Here is a 23,489-nt window from a genome sequence, read left to right as displayed (position 1 = left end):
GCAGCCAGGGAAAAAAAGAGAGAGATAGGAACAAAGTAAGTTTCAGTGTGATTCTATTCCAAGATAAAAACAAACCAGTTCTTCTGCCTAAACGAGGCATTTTCTAGTAATGAGGGCCTGGGAGGAACATTTTCTCATGGGCCCCTAATAAAAAGGGGGATTGTGTGATGCAGTGGACAACATCTTTAAAATATCCCTATGTAAAATTATGAATTTTGGACAACAATGTTCTTCAATATAGGGCAATAATAAAACTCTAAAGAGAAGTTCTCTGAAGCCTTGCCTGGATCCATTCATAACCATGTAGAGTTACCTACAGCGGTATTTCCAAAACTGTGTTCTAAGAAGTAAGAAATCAGTAGTTTATTTCTTGAAATAAGATTCTGAGCTCAAATAAGTTTGAGAGAGCTGGGTTAAATTTCAATAGTTTTTCACTCAATTTCTTGGCTAATGTTCAATTTTACTCTTTTAAAGGGGGATATATTTTGTGACCTTTTCCAAACTTATTTGACTATAGAACACAAGTTGAGAACCACTAAATCGATAGAAATGAATGAGTTGCCAATCCTTTTGGCAGTTCTTCAGGAGTAGCTCTTATAACTGAGGTTTGATAAGAATTGGAGAGCAAAGAGTTTGAGGTTAGCCGATATGGTAAGAACCAAAGTGAAGATAATCTAAAAGTCAGAATTATATACATACTATACATCAAAGGAAAAGGTTACTTTCCCCCTGAGTTCTTTCCTGGTTCTTCATTGTTTTGCCAGTTGCCTGCGGGACCAAGTGATCTCTAGGAATTCCTTCCCTTCTGTGCTTCAGGGTACTCAGGGTCTTGAATTAGACTACATTTAGGCAAGTAGAATTCCTTAAAGAATGAGTCTAATTATTCTTAGATGTAACTATGTGATTATCGTGTTCTTTTTGTCACAATGTTGATACTATTAATTTACTATCAAATCCTGAAATTCTGTAGATGTAAGAGACCCTAGAAAGCATGGTACATAGTGGAAAGGGCAAGGGATTTGAAGAGAGAAAATCTGGGATTGTGCCACTAAAGTACAAGGTTGTTTCCACCAAGTTTGTGAACCTCTCTGAATCTGTTTCCTTATGTGTAAAATTAAAATGATGACAGCACACGATTCAGTCAATAGATGTTGAAAGTCTAATAGGTACTGGGTAGTAGAAAAACAGCTTTAAGGGCACAAATGAAATAATGTATCAAGAATGTTTTAGTCTCAATATTTTCCATTCCTGAGTGCAGATGGCAAGAGTTTGGAGGGCAAGGAATATCACCTTATCCAAATGTATTTGGTCCCTGAGTTTTGGATAGGAAATAGAGTTGAGAGAATGAGGAATTGGTCCAAAAATTTATCTGACTCCATTCAGTTCCTATGTTTGGGATTTGAGAATTTGGATAATGAAGGATGCTTCTGTAAGAAAGTATTCTATAGAGTGCTATACAAAAGTTACCATTCTGAAGACAAATTGAGGGCCAGAGCTATTCATCCTTTTCACCCCATTTATGACAGAGGCGTTTGCTAAGTGTAGCAGGTAGGGTAAATTATGTTGTACCAAAGACCCTCACATCTTAGTGGTTTAAGACAACAAAGGTTTATTTCTTAGTCACGCTACATGTGCAATTAGCGTCAACAGGAGAGCTCTGTTCCAGGTAGGCCTTTGGAGCCCCAGGTTGTCAGAGGCTCCATCTGGATGCATACTTCCACAATTGTTAGGGCACGGGAAAGGATGTGATGAATCACACATTGGCATTAAGGCTTCTACCTGGAAGTCACACAGGTAACTTCTGCTGTGGTTTCATTGACCAAACAAGTCATATGACTGCACCCAACTTCAAGGAGGCAGGGAAATGCAGTTCTATCAGGTGCACAGAGGGAGGAGAACTGGAATAGTTTATGAACACTCTTAAATCCAAATTATGTTTTTCAGTATTTAGAGAATAGAAAATAGCAATTTTTTGTGTATGTATGTTTAATCATAGAATTATGCTAGTGAGAATTATAAAGAACATCTTTTATTAATTGGAAATGAAATGTTTTTGAAAACTCCACAATTAGACATGCTATTTTGACCAAGTGGATTTCATTCTTTTTGAATTATAGGTCAATTCAATAAACATTTGTTAAATGTGATGTATATAAGGCACTGTGTTAGATCCTGTGCGAATAAAAAGATGAATGGGGAGTTTACAACCCCAATAGAAAATAGCTGTAACTGAGTTCTCTCTCTTTCCCTTTCCCTTTCCAACGTCATTAACAGACTCTTTCGGTATGATAAACCCTGATTATGTCTATACCCTGTTACACTTTGCCCCTAACCACCTTTTTTGGTTTTAGGGACTTTTTGGTGATAAATTACTTTAAACTAGCTTAAACAAAAAAGAGTGTTTTGTTAGAAGAGGGATATAGCTTTGTGTCACAGAGTCCGGGGGTGGGAGTGCAGCTGAGTCTCCGAGGCACTTGGCGTCAATAACAAAGTGAGGAGCTGGGCTGCTTTCCCTCTCCAGGTCTGTATGATTTCCTGCCAGGGTCTCTCTGCACATACACTCCATTCCTCTTTTTCTCTGACTGGTTGACTGGTTTTCTCTGTTTTGCTATTAAATGAGTGCTTTAGCCTAAGAGTTCACACACTTAAAGGAAACTAAGTAGAGCCTTTAGCAATTCCAGAAGACCTAAGTTTTTTCTAAGTACCGCATCTTGGTTAGTTCTTAAATTAACCACTGTCAGAGTTTGGAAATAGTGGAGTTGGCCCTGAAGAATAAGAAGTTAGAGTAATTGACAACTTTGTAATAGAGAAAGGAGGCAGTTCTCTAATAGTTTGGGACTGAAGAAACCTGGGATGCCATTGAAAATTCTACTACACAATTAACATCAGTTTGCAGATTCTAGTGGGACGAGCAGATTAGGATAATCCATGAGAAGGTTGAACTGGAGCTGACTTGTAGCAACAATACCCCCTCCCTGAACACTGAAAACGTGTGTCCATTGTAATCCTTCCATCCATCCCTTCTCCCTCTCCCAAGATACAGATTACTCAATTGTCTAAACTTTATAACATCTGCTTTTGATGCTGGTACAGGGCTCCCTGGCTTCTCCTCATGCCTAATAATGCAGGAAGAAGGGAGCATTTAATATACTGCCTTGCTCTGTTCTTTTCTACTATCCAAATTGGTCTAGACACTCTATCTGGACATTTTACACTTTAATATGCTATTGCCATATCTCTCCACCAACTTAACCTATTTTTATTCTCAGTATATTTCCATTCTTTTTCTGTAAGCTGTGTATACTTAGCTTTTTTTAGCAAAATTTTCTTGCTTTCTTTACCTATGCAATATCTCCTTTCTTTCTGGTTGAAAAATATCCATAGCTTCACCTCAGCAGATGGCTGAAGGAATGGACAATGGGGAGGTAGTATATGTTACCTGGAAGAGGGGATCCCCAGAAAAAGAAAACGACAGAGGAAGGTGAGTAAAAGCTGTGTATAAGATTAGGTGGGATTTCTCAGGGATGTATGTGAGGCTAAAAGAGCAGACAAAAGGCAGAAGGGATTTGTTCTACAAGTTGTAGAACATCTGGAATGTCATTCTAAGACCTTCTTATACTCTTGCTGCTGTGCAAAATGAACAGCTCTTCTTAGGGTCAACTAAACGTTCAGACTCACAAAACTACCAAAGGCTTGTTTACTCAGAAGGCTATCAGACAGGAAGCGCAGCTTGCCAGCAAGGCAGCATGAAATGTTCCTCAGCAGTGGCTGTGATCCTCACAGCAGGCCCTATTAACAGTCATATAGCCATCTGGGAGACATTGCTCCAAGTGAAAGCTCAGGTGCAAGGAGATAAAGTTCACATCAGGTAGGTGTAGGAGCTGCCTTGGCTTAAAAAATCTCATGTCCCACAGGAGACAATATCTGTTGTCCAACTCCTTAGACTGAGCTGCTAGGGTCCCTGCAATGGATAAGCCAACTACAAGAGCCATCACACTCAGGGAAGTCAAAGCTATGGCTTCCTATAAGGTGTATATATTTCATTTATAGTTCTTCTGAGTCCAGATGGAAGTTTACTAATCATTTTTACTATAAGCAATGTTGCCTAGTAACATAGTTGACATACCTACTTCTGTTAGATTGCCAGAGGAACAGAGCTAAGAGAGTTAACTGAAGGTTAAATGCAGAAGGGAAAAAGATTTTAACTCTACTCTCACTAGTATTATCCACAGTGCCTGCCATAATTCTTTCCATTTGGGAAGTATTCAAAAATATTCATTTTGCTTCCTTTGATGTATTGTGTTTTAACTTTTTATGATGGAAAAAATATGAAATAGGCAGAGAGGTTGAAAGGAAGGTAAGGCTGGAAAGCTAAGCCAGGCTTGAAAGGACTACTGATTGTTAAAAACACTGAGTTCTATCTAAAGATCTTGGCTTTTATTTATCTTGTAGGTGATCAAAAACAAAAAAATAAAAGTTTTCAATAAGAGTGATTTGGTCCAGAATTGTATTGGGAAGGTTGCTTTGGCTGTAGTGTGGAGAATGGATTAGACGAGATTTAAATTTGAGCCTGGTTAGTTCATTTCTACTTAATATTTGCCTTTCTTTGAGGAGATATTTCTCTGATAAGCAGAAAGAAAGAAGACCCTGTTCTGTGCTCTCCAGGAATTTAGAACTGCTGGATAGGTTCAGCACTGTCCTTTGCAGGCCCCTGAAACTTTGCCCTCAATTTGTCAACACCGCTGCCTTGCTGGGGACCTGGGAGATAGGAGGGACTACTCGGAACTGCCTCCTAAGAAGACTGGATTAACACTAATAGTTCTAACCTTCCCTGGTCTCCCCTGATCCCCATTCGACTCACTAGCATGCCTTATTTTGCTTTTGGCTGGAGTTAAGTTATAGAACAGTCTTTTAGTGGTTTTTTTTTTTTTTTCAGTCTAGTTGCAGGGCAAGCCAGAGAGTTTCTTTAAAGGTTGACTGGTTTAATTAACATTTGTAGTGATTACTATTTCTTGTTACGAGCAGCTGAGAAGCAGAGTGCTTCACATTTTTCTCCTCTCTGTTGCTTACTTTGTCTTTTACTACCCTTTCCTTATCCAACTTTCACTGTACAGTTTATAAAACAGATGGGTCCTGCAGCAGAATCAAGTTGATTTGTGATTGGCTCATTATGTGTTCAGAGAACCCAGGCAATTTTGCTTGATTATATCTGTGTCTAGAGAGTACTGATTACTTTTTTCTCCTCCATCATCAAAAAGCCACACAGAAGACAAACACTTACTGGTTTTGGTTCAGGTCAGTAAAAGACAAAATTATGGTTATCCGGATTATTACTTCTTATGGCACGTAAGACAGTTGGGTGTCTCAGCACATGCCACACATAAAGGATCAGACAGGAATTTAGCAGTGGTTTGCCATCATCCTTATGGTATTACAGTTTTCATCCTTGTGCCACAGCAAATATATACTTGAGTTCACAAAATATAAGAAGTGGGTGGCAAGGAAATCTTTCTTTTTTTTACCTGTCGTCAAGTCGAAGGGCTATTTTAAAAAGTAAATATTTTGTTATAATCGTGCAGTGGTCTTCATTGTATCAACTGTGATAACTTTTATAGATAAGTTAGGGGATAAAAAGGCCATGTATTATTAATTTAGCTGATTTTTAAAATCTTGCTTGCACTGCTACCAGATAGTAGTACCAATAGGCAGTTGAGGGATGAAAAGATATTTTTGATGTTAATGTGGGTCAGCACTTTGCTCTATAAAAAATAGTGACAGAAACTGGGAGGGAGCCAAGTAAGGAGCAATCTGTGAGGCACTTGTACTTGGTGACTAAATGCCATTTTGACATTTAATTGCAATTATGATGAACTTAACAGTATTTTTGTTATGTTAAGAATGATATGTTCTTTAAGTACTCTGTTTTTTTTTCTTTTTTAGTGCCTTATTTGCTTTTAGTTAGGTGAGATCGTATTGGTAAAGGATTTAAGTCTGCTCTGCTACTCTCTCCTAGATATCTAACTTTGTACAAATCAACTATTTGTACAGTAGTTGTACAAATATTGCAAATAAGAATTTGCAGATTGCAAATGAGAATATTTTAAAAGCTAGAAGCAGTGTGGTATGCTTGAAAGTATATGGCCTTTAGAGTCTGTCCTGGATTCAGATTGAACCCTGCTACTCACCAGATAGATGTAACCTCACTTCACTTCAGTGTCCTCATCTGTAATAGGGACAGGGGAATGACCCGTTTGCCAGAGTTTTTGTGAAAACTAAATGTCCCATTCAGTGTCAAGTATTTCACATATTATTGTGCACATTCAGGCACTCAGGAAATAATAGCTGCTGTTACAAATTCAGATCTTTACTCAATACTTGCACATGCTACTTCCTTAATCCCATTTTACTGAAGATCAAGAAGGTGAAGTGATTTGCCCAAATTATACAGCAAGCTGGTGAGTGGCTTAGCTATTGACTCAGGCTCTTTCTGCTACATCACTTAGGGCACCATTAACAAGTGATAATGTGGGAAAATAACAGCAGAAGAACCCTCGACCGACTACCTGTGAACTGACTCATAACTTTAGCCTGCTGCACTCTCTTCCCTCTGTAAAATGTACTTACTGATCCCAAGGGCCGACTGAATGCTCATGGCCCAGTGGGCTGCTCCATAGTAGACCTGCACACCCCTGTGCTTACCTGTTGAGTTGCGTACTTACCAAAAGTTGGTTTTGTCTATTCACAAGCCTGTTTTTAACAGTTATGCTTGTTATAATAACTATAAAACATTAATGGACATGTAAATTAATGAGAGTATAAGGAAAAGAGAATTCTTTCTTTGAAAATTAAGTTGAATGCTTTGGCACATCTCAAAATAATGAGTTATTTAACAAATTTGCTATCAAATTTGATGAAGGCTGGATAACTGTAAAAGACAGGAGGGGAAGCCATCAAAGTCTAAAGCTGTGCCTGTCAAAGTCCATGGACCAGCTAACTGGTCTTTAGACTATTCATGGTTCTCAGGGAAATAAGGAACTCACACCGGAATGTAAATTAACTACGTCACTAAGCGCACTGTTTGGTTCAGCTGACTTTTTTTTGTGGTGAGACTTTCTCCTCGAAGGAAACAGTGTATTAATTTATATTCTGCCACAGCTATTTGTCTCCTGGTGGACAGGCCACTGGCCTAACTGATTCTGTATTCACATTCTTTCGGAAGTGCTTTTAAGTTGTCTCTCCATTTATAGAAACCACAGAGGAAATCATAGATGGTGGATCATTGTGGGCACGGCTTATGCAAGAAAGAGGGCCCAAACTCAGTAGAAGTCTCATATCAAATATATGGCATTAACCTTATATGAAAAGATTTGTGAGGGAATATGCATTTATGTGTTTAAGTTAAAATAAAATCTTTAGGGATATATAAATATAATTTTTATGATTACTGATGTTTTTGTTTCATGGACCAGCTATAGGTTTCATCTGACAAGGGGGATTTTACTATACTCAGAGTTCCAGTTTGACTGGAAATATATCTTTGACCTCTACAGCTATCATAGCATCCTATGCATGCTGCTGTATATCTTTACCATGCTGTAGTGCAATTTTTCTTAAATTTCTTTTTTGGTAAGGAAGATTGGCCCTGAGCTAACATCTGTGCCCATCTTCCTCTATTTTGTATGTGGGATGCCACCACAGCATGGCTTGATGAGCTGTGCCTAGGCCAATGCCAGGGATCCAAACGCATGAACCCCGGGCCACTGAAGCAGAACCTGCAAACTTAACCACTATGCCACTGGGCAGACCCTGCAATTTTTAAATTGAGTGTCAGCTGTTGTATTAGAAGTGCCTCAAAAGCCATAGTCCTTTCTGTAACCTTCATAGAGTTTCCAGTCCAGGGGAGCAGGCAGACATTATGTAAGTAATTTCAATGAGATTATTGAGTTATCTGAGCACGTAGTTTGTGATGCTGTGTGGTCATATAGCAAGGAGACATAATTTAGTTTAAAGGTCAAGATTTACCCCGCTTACTTTTTTCACCTTGATCTTATATAAGAATATATCACAGTGCTTTTAGAATATGCAAATAAATAAAACCGCTGTATTAGATGGCTTTTACCATGAACTTGTACTTCAATTTTCATTGTATATCAGAGTTCTCGACTGCTGACTTTTCAATCTACTATATAGCTTACAAAACTAGGTCTCTTAGCTTGTTACAGCTGAATTTAAAGTTGATATTTATTTTTAATTTTTGTTTACTGATTAAATCAGAGATATTTCCTGATTATTTCTAACAAAGTATGAGATTTAACATTGTGCTAGAAACCTAATTTTGGATTTCAAAGTGTAGTCTAAGTTTTTTTTCATTACAAAAGAAGTTTTGATGCCCTGTGTTTGTGGTAACTGGTAGGAAGAATGCAAAGATAACCAGTGTTAACAACCTAGGATTCATCTATCCACGCTTTAAATTTCTGATCTTTTAAATAGATTGGTTTTTAACTATAAGCTAGGTATGGCTTTAGACCCCTATTCCTAGCTATTTGGTTGCTAGATACACAATTTAAGCCAAATTTGTCTAAGGCTACATCCAATCCTTTTGAAACTGTATCCTCCTTACTTCCTTATTTGTGTTAATCTTACCATTCCTCTTCCAGCTACCCAGGTTTGAAAATGCTGTCATCTTTGACTTCTTCCTGTCCATTTGCCACAGACATTGTGTAAGGTCTGTCTCTGAAATATCTTTAACATCTATCCCCCTTCAGATCTCTTTGCTCCCAGCCAAGGTTAAACTATACCTCTCACCTTGAAGAGTTTTCTAACTGGTTTCCCTACTGATAGTATCTTCCTTTACAAATCCATTCTTCACTGTTACCAAATTAATTTTTTTGAGGTATACCTCTAAATCCTCAACTCAAGAACCTCATCTTCTCCCAAATGAAGGACATACTTACTTCTTGATAATTCAGTACGGGTTTCATTCAAGACTCTCTTCTGCTAGATTTTAAGATCTTTCGAATCAAGGGCTGTGCCATTAATTTATTCCTTTATTCTTTGACTTAAATTCATTAAATATTTGAATGCTCTTCACTATAGAGGTTGTTAGGAATATAGTGGTCCCTGCCCTGATGGATTTTACTGCCTATTTTCTCACTTTTGTGTTCTTTCTGCACCTAGTGATTCTGTGTGCAGCAGAGTGGAACCCTGCCTGGTTTTTTTTGCACCATCCTCTCACTTTCCAGTGTTTAATCAGACAATGCTCTGCTGCTATTCATAGGGTTTTCATGGCCAGTTTTTTCAGAAGTGTGACCAGGTCCTTCTTCCTAGTCTGTAAGTCTGGAAACTCCACTGAAACCTGTCCACCTTAACTGACTCTGCTGGTACCAGTGGCATAGCTTTCAGTATCACAGCAACATGCAGCCACCAGAAGTGGTGTAATTCCCGGACCGGGATATGAACCCCAGCCATGGGAGTGAGAGCACTGGATCTCATCCCCTAGACCACTAGGGCTGGCTTCTTTTTGCATACAGCACAAACATTTGTTGAATTTACATAAATCCAGGATTGTTTTGCATAACATCTGTTGCCAATCTTCCTCTTTTTTTGTGTGTGTGCTTTGAGCAAGATTGGTCCTTTTTTGCTTTGAGCAAGATTAGAGCTAACATCTGTGCTAGTCTTCCTCTATTTCGTGTGTGGGTCACCACCACAGCATGGCTGACGAGTGGTGTGGCTCCACACCTGGGATCTGAACCTATGAACTCAGACTGCTGAAGCCGAGTGAGCCAAACTTAACCAGTGCACCATGGGGCCAGCCCCTATAATGTTTGCTTTTTATGAGGTTGGAGAGGAGGTACAGAATATCTGATGTATTTCTGGAATTAAAGTAAAAGTAACTCTCTAATTTTTTCTAATCTGGGTAAATAAATAACATATTTTCTGCCAGCATACGTTTTTAAATGTTAGTGGAATTTAAATGTCAGTGAATTTTGTTAGTTTTCAAATTTTTAAAATAAGCCAAATTCTGATAAAAGATCTAATTATCTAATTTGATGAAGTTTTAAAAGTATCCCAGAACCACCAAACTTTAAAGGATTCTTTAAAATCATGTGTTGTAACTCATTCTTTTTATAGTTGAGGACAAACTTAGGGAGGTGAAGTGCTGCTGGGTTAGCACATTAAAATTAATTCTTGATGTGTTTTGTGCAATACATGTCACACACTTAAAGCTATAGGAATGGGTCCATTAAAATTGATTACTCATAAAACAAATACTGTTGTCTTAAAAACTGTATGTGAGGAGAGGTTTGTATAATAATGATTACCTGGATAAAGCAGTTACTGGATAACTGTGATTTAAATTGAGTGAAGCCGTAGCTTTAAAAGCCACGCTATTGGAGTGAGCCCATCTGCTGTCTATCTTAATGACATTTCGGCGTTGCTATTGTAATACCAAATAGTGTCATCTTTTAAATTCACAAACTACCATTTGAGCAGATTTGAAGCAGAAATTGCATGTGGATTCCTTAATTACATTTTGAAAAATGTATTCATAATTGCCACTTATCTATTTTGAATATCATGTGAGCTTTTGTATCTCAAATTTAACTTTAAGTAAGCCAAATTTATTAAAATAAAGGAGCGGTACAGAATATAATTTGATAATCATTTTGAAGAAAGTGTCGTGTCAGTTTGAAAAGACATCTGCTGTTTAGCCATTAGATTTTAAAGTGATAAAAATTTTATGCCTGAGGAATGAAATAGAAAACAGAAATTCTTAGAGTAACATATGGTAATTTTTCTCTTAAGTTGAAAAAATACCGAAAAGGTTTTATTACCAGAGGTAAATGTTTTCCTAATATGTTTTTAATATTAGATTCTCAATTTTATTTTATAACTTAAAAAATGTACAGTTTAAGTATATCTTTTTTATTATTGCTCTATAACTGTAGGATTCATTCATTCATTAGAGAAATATTTATTGAGCACCTACTGTCTGCCAGGTACTGTCCTAATTGCTGGGGCTACAGCAATGAACGAAACAAGGTTCTGCTGGAGCTTACTTTGTAGTGAGGATAAAGACAACAAATAAGTGAATAAACATCTAATATGCCAGGTGGTGGTAAGTGCTTGAAAAAAATTAAGAGGTTCAGGAGATAGAGAATGATGAGGGATCTCATTTCTATAGAGCAGTCAGTGAAAACCATTTTGACAGTTTAACAATGTAATGACTTTAATATGGATTGATCTTTTATCAGTCATTACCCTAGGAAGTACTTCTCGTCAGAGCTGGATAAATTTTTGAGCAAAACAATTTTATATGGTTTAGCAAAAGTTGATGGGACAGAAGAAAAAAGTGTTATTTAAACAAATTCTGAATTTCATGTCGTGAAAGCATTAATGCTTAAGCTTACTGCATATTTTTCACAAAGAAAGTATTTGGACCAAGAAAACAGTTAAAGCTGGGAAATATTTCTGTAAACCCCTTTCTAAAATGGGGGCTATAACAAGCTACTGTAGCAATAGATAATTTTTTAACGTGTTTTGTTAGAATGAAGATTTTCCCCCCGAAGTAGCCATGCTTGGATGGGCTTAACCTTTGGCAAAATTATTAGAGACCTAGCTATAAGGGATTTTGAGCAAATTCTGCCTTTGAGGAATATTTTCCAACTTGGCTTACTTAACTTCCTCTGTCAGCATTTCCCTTGTGGAAATATTCAATTTGACATTTAAAATTTTTGTAGCAATGCTGACCTTTTATTTTTCTACTCTTTTATTTTATTTAAATATTCCATTTTATTATGACTGTTATTTTATTCTCTAAGTTCTAATTTGCTTTTCTTTGATTATGCTTTCTTGAGGATAATAGAGTATAGTGACAGATTTTTAAAGATCTAGTTCTTTATCATTTTATTTCTTAATTCTTAGTTTTTCCTCTAATCTTTATTATTTCATGACTCCTTTTAGAAGGCTGATTTGATTTTCAATTTGAGTAGACTGCTTAGCGGATATCTTTTCTTTCCTTTTTAAATAATCGGTGCCTTTAGCAAGTTATAAATCTTACAGTAGAGGAAGTATCCCTCGTAGGATGACTATCCAAGCCGTCCACTGTGCTTATGGGCCTCCCTTTTCCTTTTATCAAAGCCTTCACTTTCTTGTTCGAGTGCTTCCTTCTGCAATCATCAATCTCTCCTTTCTGCTGCATCATTCTCATCGTTCTAATAGGTTCCATGTTTTTAAAAATCAACACACAAGTAAGCAAAACAAATGCATTGCCTCGATCCCTTAACTCCTCCAGCTACAATCCTATTCCACAGCCTCACTATTCAGCGGAATTTTCTGAAGGAGTTGTCTGTACATGCTCTCTTTCATTTCTCATCTTCTGTTAACTGTTAACCCACTAATCTGACTTTGGAACCCCTCCCTTTACTGAAACTGTTCCTATCTGGTTTGGTAAAATTTTTGTGTTGCCAACTCCAGTGGACGTTTTTTTTGCCCACGGTACCTGACCTCTTATTTGATATAGTGACCATGCCTTTTGCCGTGAAACACTTCATCCCTTGACTTGCCTGACACCCTACCCTGCTGATTTTCCTCTACTTCAGTAGTTGTTCCTTCTCAGTCTCCTTTGGTGGCTTCTCTACTACTGGACTTCTATCTATTAGAGTTCCTTGGAGCTTGGATCTGAGCTCCAGGAACATTTATCCAACTATCTGACATTTCCACTTTGATGTCTCAAAAGTACCTCTAACTTAACTAGAAATGCACACTAATTAAAAAAACATTGTAACTAATGAAGAAGTGTGATAAAATGACTGGATATAAGATAAATGTACTCAGTACTTTTATCATAATGGCAATAGACATGTGGAAATGAAACCAGAAAACGTTACTACATTTACAAAAGTGACAAAAAAAGAAAGAAAAGTAAAGAACACAATAAAAATTTAATAAGGCACAGGACCTATAGTCAAAAGATTTTAAAATCTTATTGATGAACAAACTAAAAAACATATATGCTTGGATGTGAAGCCTTAATATCATAAAATGCCAATCATCTCAAAATTAATATACAACTTAAATGCCGTTCCAATTAGAATCTCAGTAGAGTTGGGGCTTTTTGTTGAGAGGATTGGGTAGTATTATTTTAAGTATAAATAAAAGAGTAAATATCCAAACTTAGCCTTAAAAATTATTTTGAAAGAAGATGTTTGAGACAGGAACTTGCTTAAACAAATATTAGATATATTATAAATATCCTATAGTTAAAACTGTAATATTGGCATAAAAAATAGGCCATGGAACAGAATAAGCATCCTGAAATTGATCTCTGTAAGTATGGGAAGCTAATTCATAATAAAAATAATACCTCAATTTAGTAGGAAAAGGGTGGTTTATATTAAAGTTATATTGATAATAGAGGGCTCATATTAGAAATATAAAGAACTCCTACAAATCGAGAAAATAGACAAGTTTAATAGGAAAAAAGAGCGAGAAACCTAAACAAAGGACTTTTCACAAAGAGGATATCCAAATGACAGATAAACATAAAAAGTTACTCAACCATGATAATAATCAGAAAAATGTAAAGAAACCAAATGGGATACCACTACAGACCTATCAGCATGACTAAAACTAGACTGATGACCAGTGTTGGCTGCATGTGGAGTAATTGGAATTCTCATATGCTGCTTGTAAGGAGTATAAATTGAAAACAACAATCAAAGCTGAACATATGCGTATCTTATGATCTAGCAGTTTCATTTGTGGGTCTATATATATAACAGGAATGCATGTACATGTACACCAGACAACATGTATGAGAATGTTCATAGCAACGTTATTTGCAAAAGTCTAAAACTAGAAACAACTCAAATGTCTGTCAATAGAATGCATTTTGATAGTTGTGTATTATACAGTGCAATACTATATAGCCGTAAAAACCATCAGGTGCTACAGACAACAATACAGATTAATATCAACACAATCGTGACAAAAATACATTTATATGAAGTTCAAAAGCAGCTAAAATTAATTTATGCTAAGGATGATGGTTACCTTTGAGAAGGGGCATGAGGGAGACTTCTTGAGTGCTGGTAATATTCCTTTTCTTAACCTGGGTGGGGTTCATAATTCATTGAGCTTTCCACTTGCGATTTGCACGCTTTTCTAATATATGTCAAACTTTAAAATGTTTTTAAAGGTGCAGGCACTAGTTGCTATTCATTTGGAAAATAGAAAAATTATTTGCAAAAACAAGATGGATTAGGAGTTAATATCTATAATATACAAAGAGCTTCTAGTTAGTGCTAAGGAAAAGATAAACAGCTCAAGAGAAAAATAGGCAAAGAGTATAAATGAGTACAGAAAACTCTAAGTCAATATGGTCAATTAACCTATGAAAATATGCTCAAGCTCAGTAGTTATCTCTGGTTAAAAGAATGATAATACTCGTTGACTGTTGAGCCTATGAAAATAGATGAGAAAGGTAGACTCACTTTACTTTTGAAAATGTGAGCCTTAGGAAAGTAAACTATTCAAATTTAAAATACATATACCTTCAAGCCAGCAACTCCACTCCTGGGAATAAATTCCATAGACATAAAAGCCCCACAAGGATGTTTTTTTCAATATTATTTTAATAGGATAAAAAAAACAAAACCCTGAAATCAACCTGAATGCTCATTAACAAGGAGATAATTTAATAAATTGTTTTACAACTATAAAATATTATGCAACTGTTAAAACAATCATTATTAGTTTATTTCTGTGTGTGTGTATAAAGTTAGGTGAAAAAAGCAAAATGCCAAAAAGATGTATACAATATGATCTCTCTTTTATAAAACAATAACAAAAATTACTATGTTTGTATGTGATTTTATAAACATGAAGAAAAATATGAAAGACTACACCAAGCTGTCAACGTGGATTACTGGGTAGAATGAGTGGAAGTGGATTGACAAAATAAAGGTCTTAGTGAAAAAAACATGCAGTATCATTTCACTGAAACAAAAGGTGGTTATGCTTTTTTTTGTATATAAATGCGTATGTATGTGTGCATGTAACTAAACTCATAATCATGACAGCAATGGTTAAATGCTGCTATTTGGCCTTTGCCAACCCAAGATCCTGGTATCCCTTTAGAATCAAGGAGCCTATTTCAGTGGCTAATCTCCCATCTGCATCTCTAGCCTCCTCAGAACAGCTACTGCATTAAAGAGGTTCATATTTAATGTATATCTTAATATCTTGGTAAAAGGGGTCTTTGGGCCCCCTTGGGAGTGCAGGCATGGTTTGACATTTTAACATTCTTTGGATTTCTTCTCTATATTATATTGAGAAATGTTTGGCATCTCAGTGGCCTTTAAGGAAGTCCATTCTTGAGTTCAGGCTTCAATTAGTCAACTAAACAACAAAAGCAGTTAAAATCACTTCTAGCTATTGGAGCTAGCACATTGTAACTAGAATCTCTGATAATTGCTCTCACATTGATAGATTGAATCCAATTTAAAATTATATTTATATAAAATTGTATTTATCAAAATTTATTCATTTAGGGGCCGGCCCGGTGGTGCAGAAGTTAAGTTTGCATGTTCAGCTTCAGCAGCCCGGGGTTTGCCAGTTCGGATCCCAGGTGTGGACATGGCATGGCGTGGCAAGCCATGGTGTGGCATGCATCCCACGTATAAAGTAGAGGAAGATGGGCACAGATGTTAGCTCAGGGCCAGCCTTCCTCAGCAAAAAGAGGAGGATTGGCCGCAGTTAGCTCAGGGCTAATCTTCCTCAAAAAAAAAAAAAAATTATTCATTTATAGTGTTCATTTAATTATCCCTATGTCTGCCAGAGTGCAAGTTTAAAACCTCTTGAAAGAAAGGTTTGTTATTTACCTTTCTTTCTTTTGTGGGGCCTTGTACATATAAATGCTTGGTAAATACTTATTTGAATGAAGACATCAAAGATCATTATGAACTACCACAGTGGCAGTTCTTCATTGTGTGGGTCTGTACTATGCATTGCAAGATGTTTACCAACTCTGGCCCCTGCCCATTCAACTCCTATAGCACTCTCTGGTCATTCCAACCACTAAAAGTCTACCACCACCACCACTCCTGCAACTTCCAGACGCCTTCTTGGCTTCTGGTGTGGGAGTGGACCGTTGGTGCTACCCTTGTTGAGAACCACAAGGCTAGAGTAATTGGAGAAGTCTTTCTACAGGTAGTAGTGACTATGCTAAACCTTGAAGGATGAGTAGGATTTTAGAACCAGAGAAATTGGGACACAAACAACATATAAAAGAGGGAGTGACATAATGTAGATTCTGTCTTAACTGATGAAGCAATGTGTCTGTGTTGGAAAATAGAAATAAAGTTGGATAGGTAGAGTGGAGTTAGAAGCGAGTTGATAAGAAGGAGTCTGACAGAGGTGAGAGGAGAGGGAAAAGTGTCATTTCACTCTCTAACGCACCTGCGTACAACTGCCAGATTGATTTTTTAAAGCATTGCCCTGTTCAACCGTCCACTTAATATTGCCTGCTAGACTTTACATCTGTAAAGCTTTGTGCTCAAGGAGTTTTATCTCATTATTTTCATCTGACTTTCTCTTACTACTCCTTAAAATTAATTAGGTATGTCTGGCTGGCTGATCAAACTTATTTCCCCTTCTTTCTTTGTCAATGTGCTCACTTCATGCTTTTTAAAGTATCTTTCTTCCTTTATAAAATCTGTCATCATTCTGTCTACATGACTTCTTTCCATTCTTAGAAGACTTCCCCCTAATGAAACTGGCCCATGCCACGCCACAGCATCTTGATATCTCCTTTCTCTTTCTTATGGTATTTGTGATTTGTCCTATAGTATTTAGCACAAAATTATATGTGGCTTTTTGTGCCTCTCATTCTTGTTTCTCTAAATTTGTATTCTTCTAAAGAGCTGTGTGAGGTTAAGTATATATGCCTCACAATATTTTTATTTTTGTAAACCTCCAAAGCAGCTTTTTTTTTTGGTCAGTTGATAATAGTCATTCTCTTTTGAGTGGAATATTTGATATAGCATTAGATATTGAGCACCCTGAAAACTCAAAAGTCTGTATTTGCAGATCACAAAATGTTAATATTGCAACCTTATGATGTTTCTTATATTTGAGTTGTCGAATATTTTTTGCTGCAGTAACTAGACATTATTTTTGAGGGTGGGAACCAAGCTGTATTTATCTGTGTCCCCTACAATGCCTAGTAGAGTGTCTTGCTCACAATAACTACTCAACATTTTACAACTTGATTGATTTTTATTTGCCTTATCAATTTGCCTTAACTGTAATCATGTTCAGGGCATCGTTTTGTTTTGCTGACAATAGAGGGCACCATTAGAAATAGTCCTATCCCAGCCCGTGGTAGCTTTCTTGAGCCACACTTTCCTTTTTCTAAGTAGTGTGTTACAGAAATTTGGATATTATACTAAATCAAAGTGGCCTAGTCCTAATTATAGAGCCATATTGGCTTCAGGTTATTTAGCTGAAAAAGAGTAAGTACTGTTGTATTTTGATCGTTTGTAGTTTTCAAACTTTTTCTTCTCCTTATTCTTTTCCTTATCCTTTGCTCAAATGAAATCTTACCCAGGATCTTAACTATATTAATTAAATGCAGTCCTTTCCTGAAGGGAGAAGATAGAAGTGGAAAGCAACAAACAGAAGCCTCACCTTTGTACTCTGCCTTCCTCCTCATCCCCCATCCCAAGAGCACAGCTTCAAAATCACTATAACTCATTCAATTAAAAACTACATTTTAAAAAACATCATTTTGTAATATCTTATTTAGGAACTTAGTATAAAAATAGAAACATTTTAGTTTTACAGTGATTTTTAAGTACAAAGGAAAATGCTCTGGAATAAATTTCTTGTTTCAGCAATAAAAGAGTTAATACACTAAGCAGCAGAGACTGAGATACTGCAACGGATAGTGCTTTCTGTCTCTGTCATTTGTGGTTTAAGAAAAGGGGGTGGTGTTCTGCATTTGAAAGGACTTTAATGAATGCTGTCAGTGTTTGTGAGAGCTAATGGTCAGTATGGGAAAGGAGAGCAGGGGAAAGTGGTCCAGCTGCTTCAGGATAGGTGGATGAGAGTTTGCTCTGATTGAATGGAATGTTCCACCGTGTTTCATCTTTATTCATTATCCTTTGTTCTTTATAATCTGGTATATTGGTATAAAAGTAAATGTAGCTATATATGCGAATGTGATTTATTTTCCTTTCAATCTGTTTATTGTGTACAGCAGGGCATATACTTGTCTTGGTTGGATGCACAAATCTGTGTGCAGTGCTTTTTGCCCGTTGCCTAGACGATCACTTGGTTTCTCTGAGGATGTCTGGTTCTCGTAAAGAGTTTGATGTGAAGCAGATTTTGAAAATCAGATGGAGGTGGTTTGGCCATCAAGCGTCATCTCCTAATTCTACAGTTGACAGCCAGCAGGGAGAATTTTGGAATCGAGGACAGACTGGAGCAAACGGTGGGAGAAAGTTTTTAGATCCATGTAGCCTACAATTGCCTTTGGCTTCAATTGGTTACCGAAGGTCCAGCCAACTGGATTTTCAGAATTCACCTTCTTGGCCAATGGCATCCACCTCTGAAGTCCCTGCGTTTGAGTTTACAGCAGAAGATTGTGGCGGTGCACATTGGCTGGATAGACCAGAAGTGGATGATGGCACTAGTGAAGAAGAAAATGAATCTGATTCCAGTTCATGCAGGTTGATTATTTTCTTACTGTTAGAAATGGGGTGTGGGGGTATATTCTCTATAATGTTTTAAAATAATTTAGTATTATTATTTAAAATCTATGAATATATCATATACATACATACATAAAAATATATAGTTACATACATGTATATAATATCTTGGTATACATTTGTGGTACTTTTGCTAGGCTTTTTAAAAATATTCTAATATTAATTTTAATTCTGTTTAATTATAAAGTCAACAAATAGCATTCATTTTGAAATATCTTCTGTTCCATATATAGATCTGGCTCTGCCTGGAAAATAATATATAGTAGCAATTTTATGCATCATTGCCTCGCAGTTTCCTTCATTGAATTACCTTTTATAGTCATAGCAAAACTATAGAAGACATTTCTATAGTATAAAATTTTTTATGACATTTTAGTTTGCAACAGATTATAGAGTCATTTTTAAATTTTAATGAAAATGAAAAATTTTACAAGGAGATGTACATTATAGTTCTCCATATTTTTTTATACCATTGTAGTTATCAGTAATATTTTTCTTATGATGATTTCTTTGTCCTATGTTGCAGCTCTCCAGATTAATACAGAGAATACAGTAACATGTCTCTTTCTAAAGACGACAGCTACTAATTTCTGTTACCTGCACTTCACTGAAAATTATGCTATTTAGAGAAAGGAGGGACATTCCTTCAGGAGAGTTTAAGGGATCACAGAGGGACTAGATGTGGTCAACTGGTGAAAAGGGGGTAAGAAGGGAAAATTAGTTTGAGGAGAGAAAATAAAGAAAAAATTGGTAATTTCATAATGACTTTATCCATCTTTACCCTTGGAACCTGGCTTTATCTTTGAAATGGATATTCTTATTCATCAGTTTAAACTACTGTAGCATATTATATAATAAGTTAGAACATGAAAGTCACCTTCTGATTTATCTATACTCAAAAATATTTCAAAATATTTAAAGGTACAAATAGCTTACTAGTTGTCTAGCTTGTCATTTGTCTAGTTTGATTGCTGGATTCTTTTTCTTTTAAAATTTCTTTGCAGGTTTTAATAACATTTGTATTTGGTTATTATTAATAGAGGCATCATAAGAGATGGAGATAAAATGAGTTCATATATTCAAGTATATCTTACTTGGGGATGTTTACCACCTTCTCATCTTCTAACCTTCAGAACATGGAATTCTGAACTGTGGTGTTGGAATAATAATAAATATAGACCAGTCATCTATAATCATTTGTGTAATGGAGAGAGGGGAATATCTTTACATAGGTAGCTAGTATATTTAACTTAAAATTTTTCAAACTAGTTCATGACCTGGCATTGTCTAAAGGGAATAAGAGCCACTAATTTTAAGTGGAGATTAATTGAGTTAATGTGGTTTCATTATTTTCTTTGGAGACTTGTTACCATAAAGAGAATAATTTATCTAGTAAAAGGTTCAGGGTTTATCATTTTTGTAGGAAACCAAAGAGTACTCATATTTCCATTTGAAAATCAATATGATGTATTGAGAATATTTTAACAAAATTAGAAAAACAAAACATTCGTTTATTTACTAGCGTAAGTTATAAAAATGTTAACACGTATCTACTACCTGGAGAGATTATATATGTATATATGAGTATAAAATTTATATACATGTAAAATCTTGGAAAGGTTATACGTACGTTGGTCGCTATAATTTACAAAGGTAATTTGCATAGCTGGTGATTACTGTAATTAAGTTAATCTATTCTTTAGTATCCATATTGAAATAGCATCTTGGTGGGATATTCATTATGCAAGAAAAAGACTGCCCTTTTTTGACTGAGAGATTGCTATGTGCATACTTCAAAAAATGGACATTTTTATTTATAGGAAATATAAAATTAAGAAAACTATATTTTTAAAAATATAAAATAAATATAGTTGTTTTAAAAATGCTAGTCAAGATTAATAAGGTAAATAATAAGATGGGAGTAAACAGTTAGCATCTGCAGTGACCAAGCTATTCCTAAAATATTATTTCAAAGGTAAAATGTACTTAAAGAAAATGTCTCTGATTTTTAGATATGAGGGGAAATGTGTCCAAGCGATTTAACATTCCCAATGGTTTGAAATTTCTATCTTAACATCTTATTGCAAAAAAGGGAAAAACAAGCATTCTAGATTTTAGAAATGTCATTTGTGTGTTCATTTTTTTCTAGATTAAATATATCTAATTCTTACATCTTCTTTCAATCCTCCAGCTCTGAATCTTTGATCTTTGTCATAATGATACATTTATTTGCCCCCAGCTTTTTGATTAAGTGAACAGTCTCTCTAGGGGATTGCCATTCTACTGTAAACAAATCAAAAACTATCACTGTTAATGTCAAAAGAAGCTACACTGACATTTGTCAAATTTTTGTATATAACTTGAGAACAGTTCTTTTTCTTATATAAAACCTGCAAGTAATAAAATAAGTAGTATGCTCAAATAAAATAAAGTTTTATTTGACTATATTATAGATTGATATCTTAAAATATTAAAGACATAATGGGGAAATACATATGATATACAGAGAATTTTTGTTTAAGCAGACGTAATATTTACATAGATCTTAGAACTTAGACTGAAATTTTGAGTTATTAGAAAAAGGGGAAGACAACTGAGTGGTTTTACATACACAGAATCATAACACCTACAGTGGGTCTCCACAATTTAAAGCAGAAGTTAAGTTAAAAGGCATCATATGTTGCTAATATGTTTGATCACTTGTATTCTAACTGGGAGAAATGTCTGCCTGAGCCTTAGACTTCTGGTAATTTCTGCTGCCACACATCTAGGTAATTTAAGTTTCTTGTCTTTTAACTTTGATCTTGGGTCTGTAGCTAGCCACTTTTTCTCCTTGGGAATCATCTAAGTCATCTTTGTCGTCTAATCATCTAAGTCATTACTTTGGTATTTAAATGCAAACTTTTGGTTTTTTACACTATGAGGAATTTTAGACCCCAAATAACAGAGTTGTTACCTTTTATGTGAGCAATGGGTTCCTAAGACCTTAATTCAGGATGATTCTTACCAAGACCAGCAAAGTTTACATGGTGGCCCGCATGTGACCATAGTCTAAACACAGTTTACACTTCCGTTGATTTGCCAACTTTGAAATAATTTAATTTTTGACATGTTAGGGAAAATTTCATTATTTCAAACTTTGTTTATAAAGTTAGAGTTTAATATTTTATATGTAAGACTATTTTTCAGTCATTATGTATAAAATATTACTGTACTTTAAAAATATTCAAAAATAATAATAGCTCATTCTGACTGGATGCTCACTATCTGTGAGGCCCTGTTCTAGCATTTTAGTATATTAACTCATTTAGTCTTCACAACAAATTTCTGAGTTAGAGTGCTACTATTACTATTATAATTTTACAGATGAGGCCAGGGAGGCACAGAAAGGCTAAGTAACTTGCTCAAGGTTAGTAAGTGAAATAAACTGCATTAAAAAAATAAACTTTATGTTTTTACAAGAGTTTTAGATTCACAGGAAAATTATGAAGGTAGTATAGTGAATTTCTATGTACTCCACACCTAGTTTCCCCTATTATTAATACCTTTCATTAGTATAGTGCATCTGTTACTATTAATGAACCAATATTGATACATTCTTAAGTAAAGTCCATAGTTTATTCAGATTTTTAAAATTTCTACCCAGTGTCCTTTTTCTGTTGAAGAATCCTATCCAGGACACCACATTACATTTAGCCATACTGTCTCTTTACGCTCCTCTGGGCTCTGACGTTTCTCAGGCTTCACTTGTTTTGATGACCTTGGCAATCTTACTCAATTAGAATTTTTCTGATGTTTTTCTCATGATTAGACTGGGGCTATGAATTTTGGGGAGGAAGACCACAAAGATAAAGTGCCATTTATATCACATCACATCATCACTGTTGATACTAACCTCGATCGCTTGGAAATAGCTACATTGTGAACCCAAACAGTTAAAATGTAGATTTCATCCTCACATAGCAGTAGGCAGTTCTCTGTGACTACTCATTTAACCCCTGAGTTCAACTTGGATTTACATAATAGTTAATGATTTATTCTAACCAGTTTCACCTTCTCTCCTCAGCTAATTTTCTTAGCCTGGTTCTTGAAAATGCCAAACCTGGCTGGCTTACAGGTATAGTCTTTTGACACAGCCACAACTCTTTATCTAGTTATCTAAAGCACCTTATTGGTTGCTGGCTACTCTGTTTCAAGCAGGTATCCTTGAACTCTTCTATTCCTTGGTCAGTTGATTTGCTATTCTTTGACTCATCTTAAAGGCATTTAGTTCCCCCTCCTATCCCAGCAAGAGGTTATCTTCATAATATTACATTTTCTCTCAAGTGCTGTTTCCTTTTTCTTGACCCTCTTTATGTTGTCTCTACATCTCCTTGTTTGAACCAGTCTCTTAATTCTAGTTCAGTTTGAAATTAAAATATTCTGCATTTCCTCATGAAAAAAATTTTGTTTCCAGAGATGACAAAGAAGTTCAGCTATAGTGTACTTATATCTTGGAAGTATGTATTGCATTTCCTCCCTCACATATGTATGCCCAAGTCATATGGATTCCCTGACATAAGCTGTGGAACCTCTCCTCAGAAAACACTGTGTGTGTGTGTAGATGTGTATGTTAAATATTTTATATACAGTTCAAGGAGTTCATGAACCCCCTAAAGCCTACCTGTGTGCTGTATCAATCAGAGTTCTTAGTTTTAAGCAACTGAAATTGGC

At 35.7% G+C, this 23,489-nt stretch overlaps 1 protein-coding gene across 3 annotated transcripts in view; it reads left to right on the top strand.

Moving 5' to 3' along the window:
* The window catches only part of KLHL5 (kelch like family member 5), a 74,701-nt gene that overhangs the window by 3,290 nt on the left and 47,922 nt on the right, over nt 1-23,489 (top strand). The window contains exon 2 of one of the 3 annotated variants that reach the window (XM_046657142.1): nt 18,263-18,734. The exons of the other annotated variants lie outside the window; for them this stretch is intronic. Coding sequence (XP_046513098.1) covers nt 18,352-18,734 — 383 coding nt within the window. The 5' untranslated portion in view covers nt 18,263-18,351. The remainder of the gene's footprint in view (nt 1-18,262; nt 18,735-23,489) is intronic. 3 annotated transcript variants of the gene reach the window in all.

This window comes from Equus quagga, chromosome 3 (genome assembly GCF_021613505.1).
Source record: "Equus quagga isolate Etosha38 chromosome 3, UCLA_HA_Equagga_1.0, whole genome shotgun sequence".
Lineage (NCBI taxonomy): Eukaryota > Metazoa > Chordata > Mammalia > Perissodactyla > Equidae > Equus > Equus quagga.
Note: the sequence above shows the minus strand (reverse complement) of the source record. Positions and strands in the feature narration are given on the sequence as shown.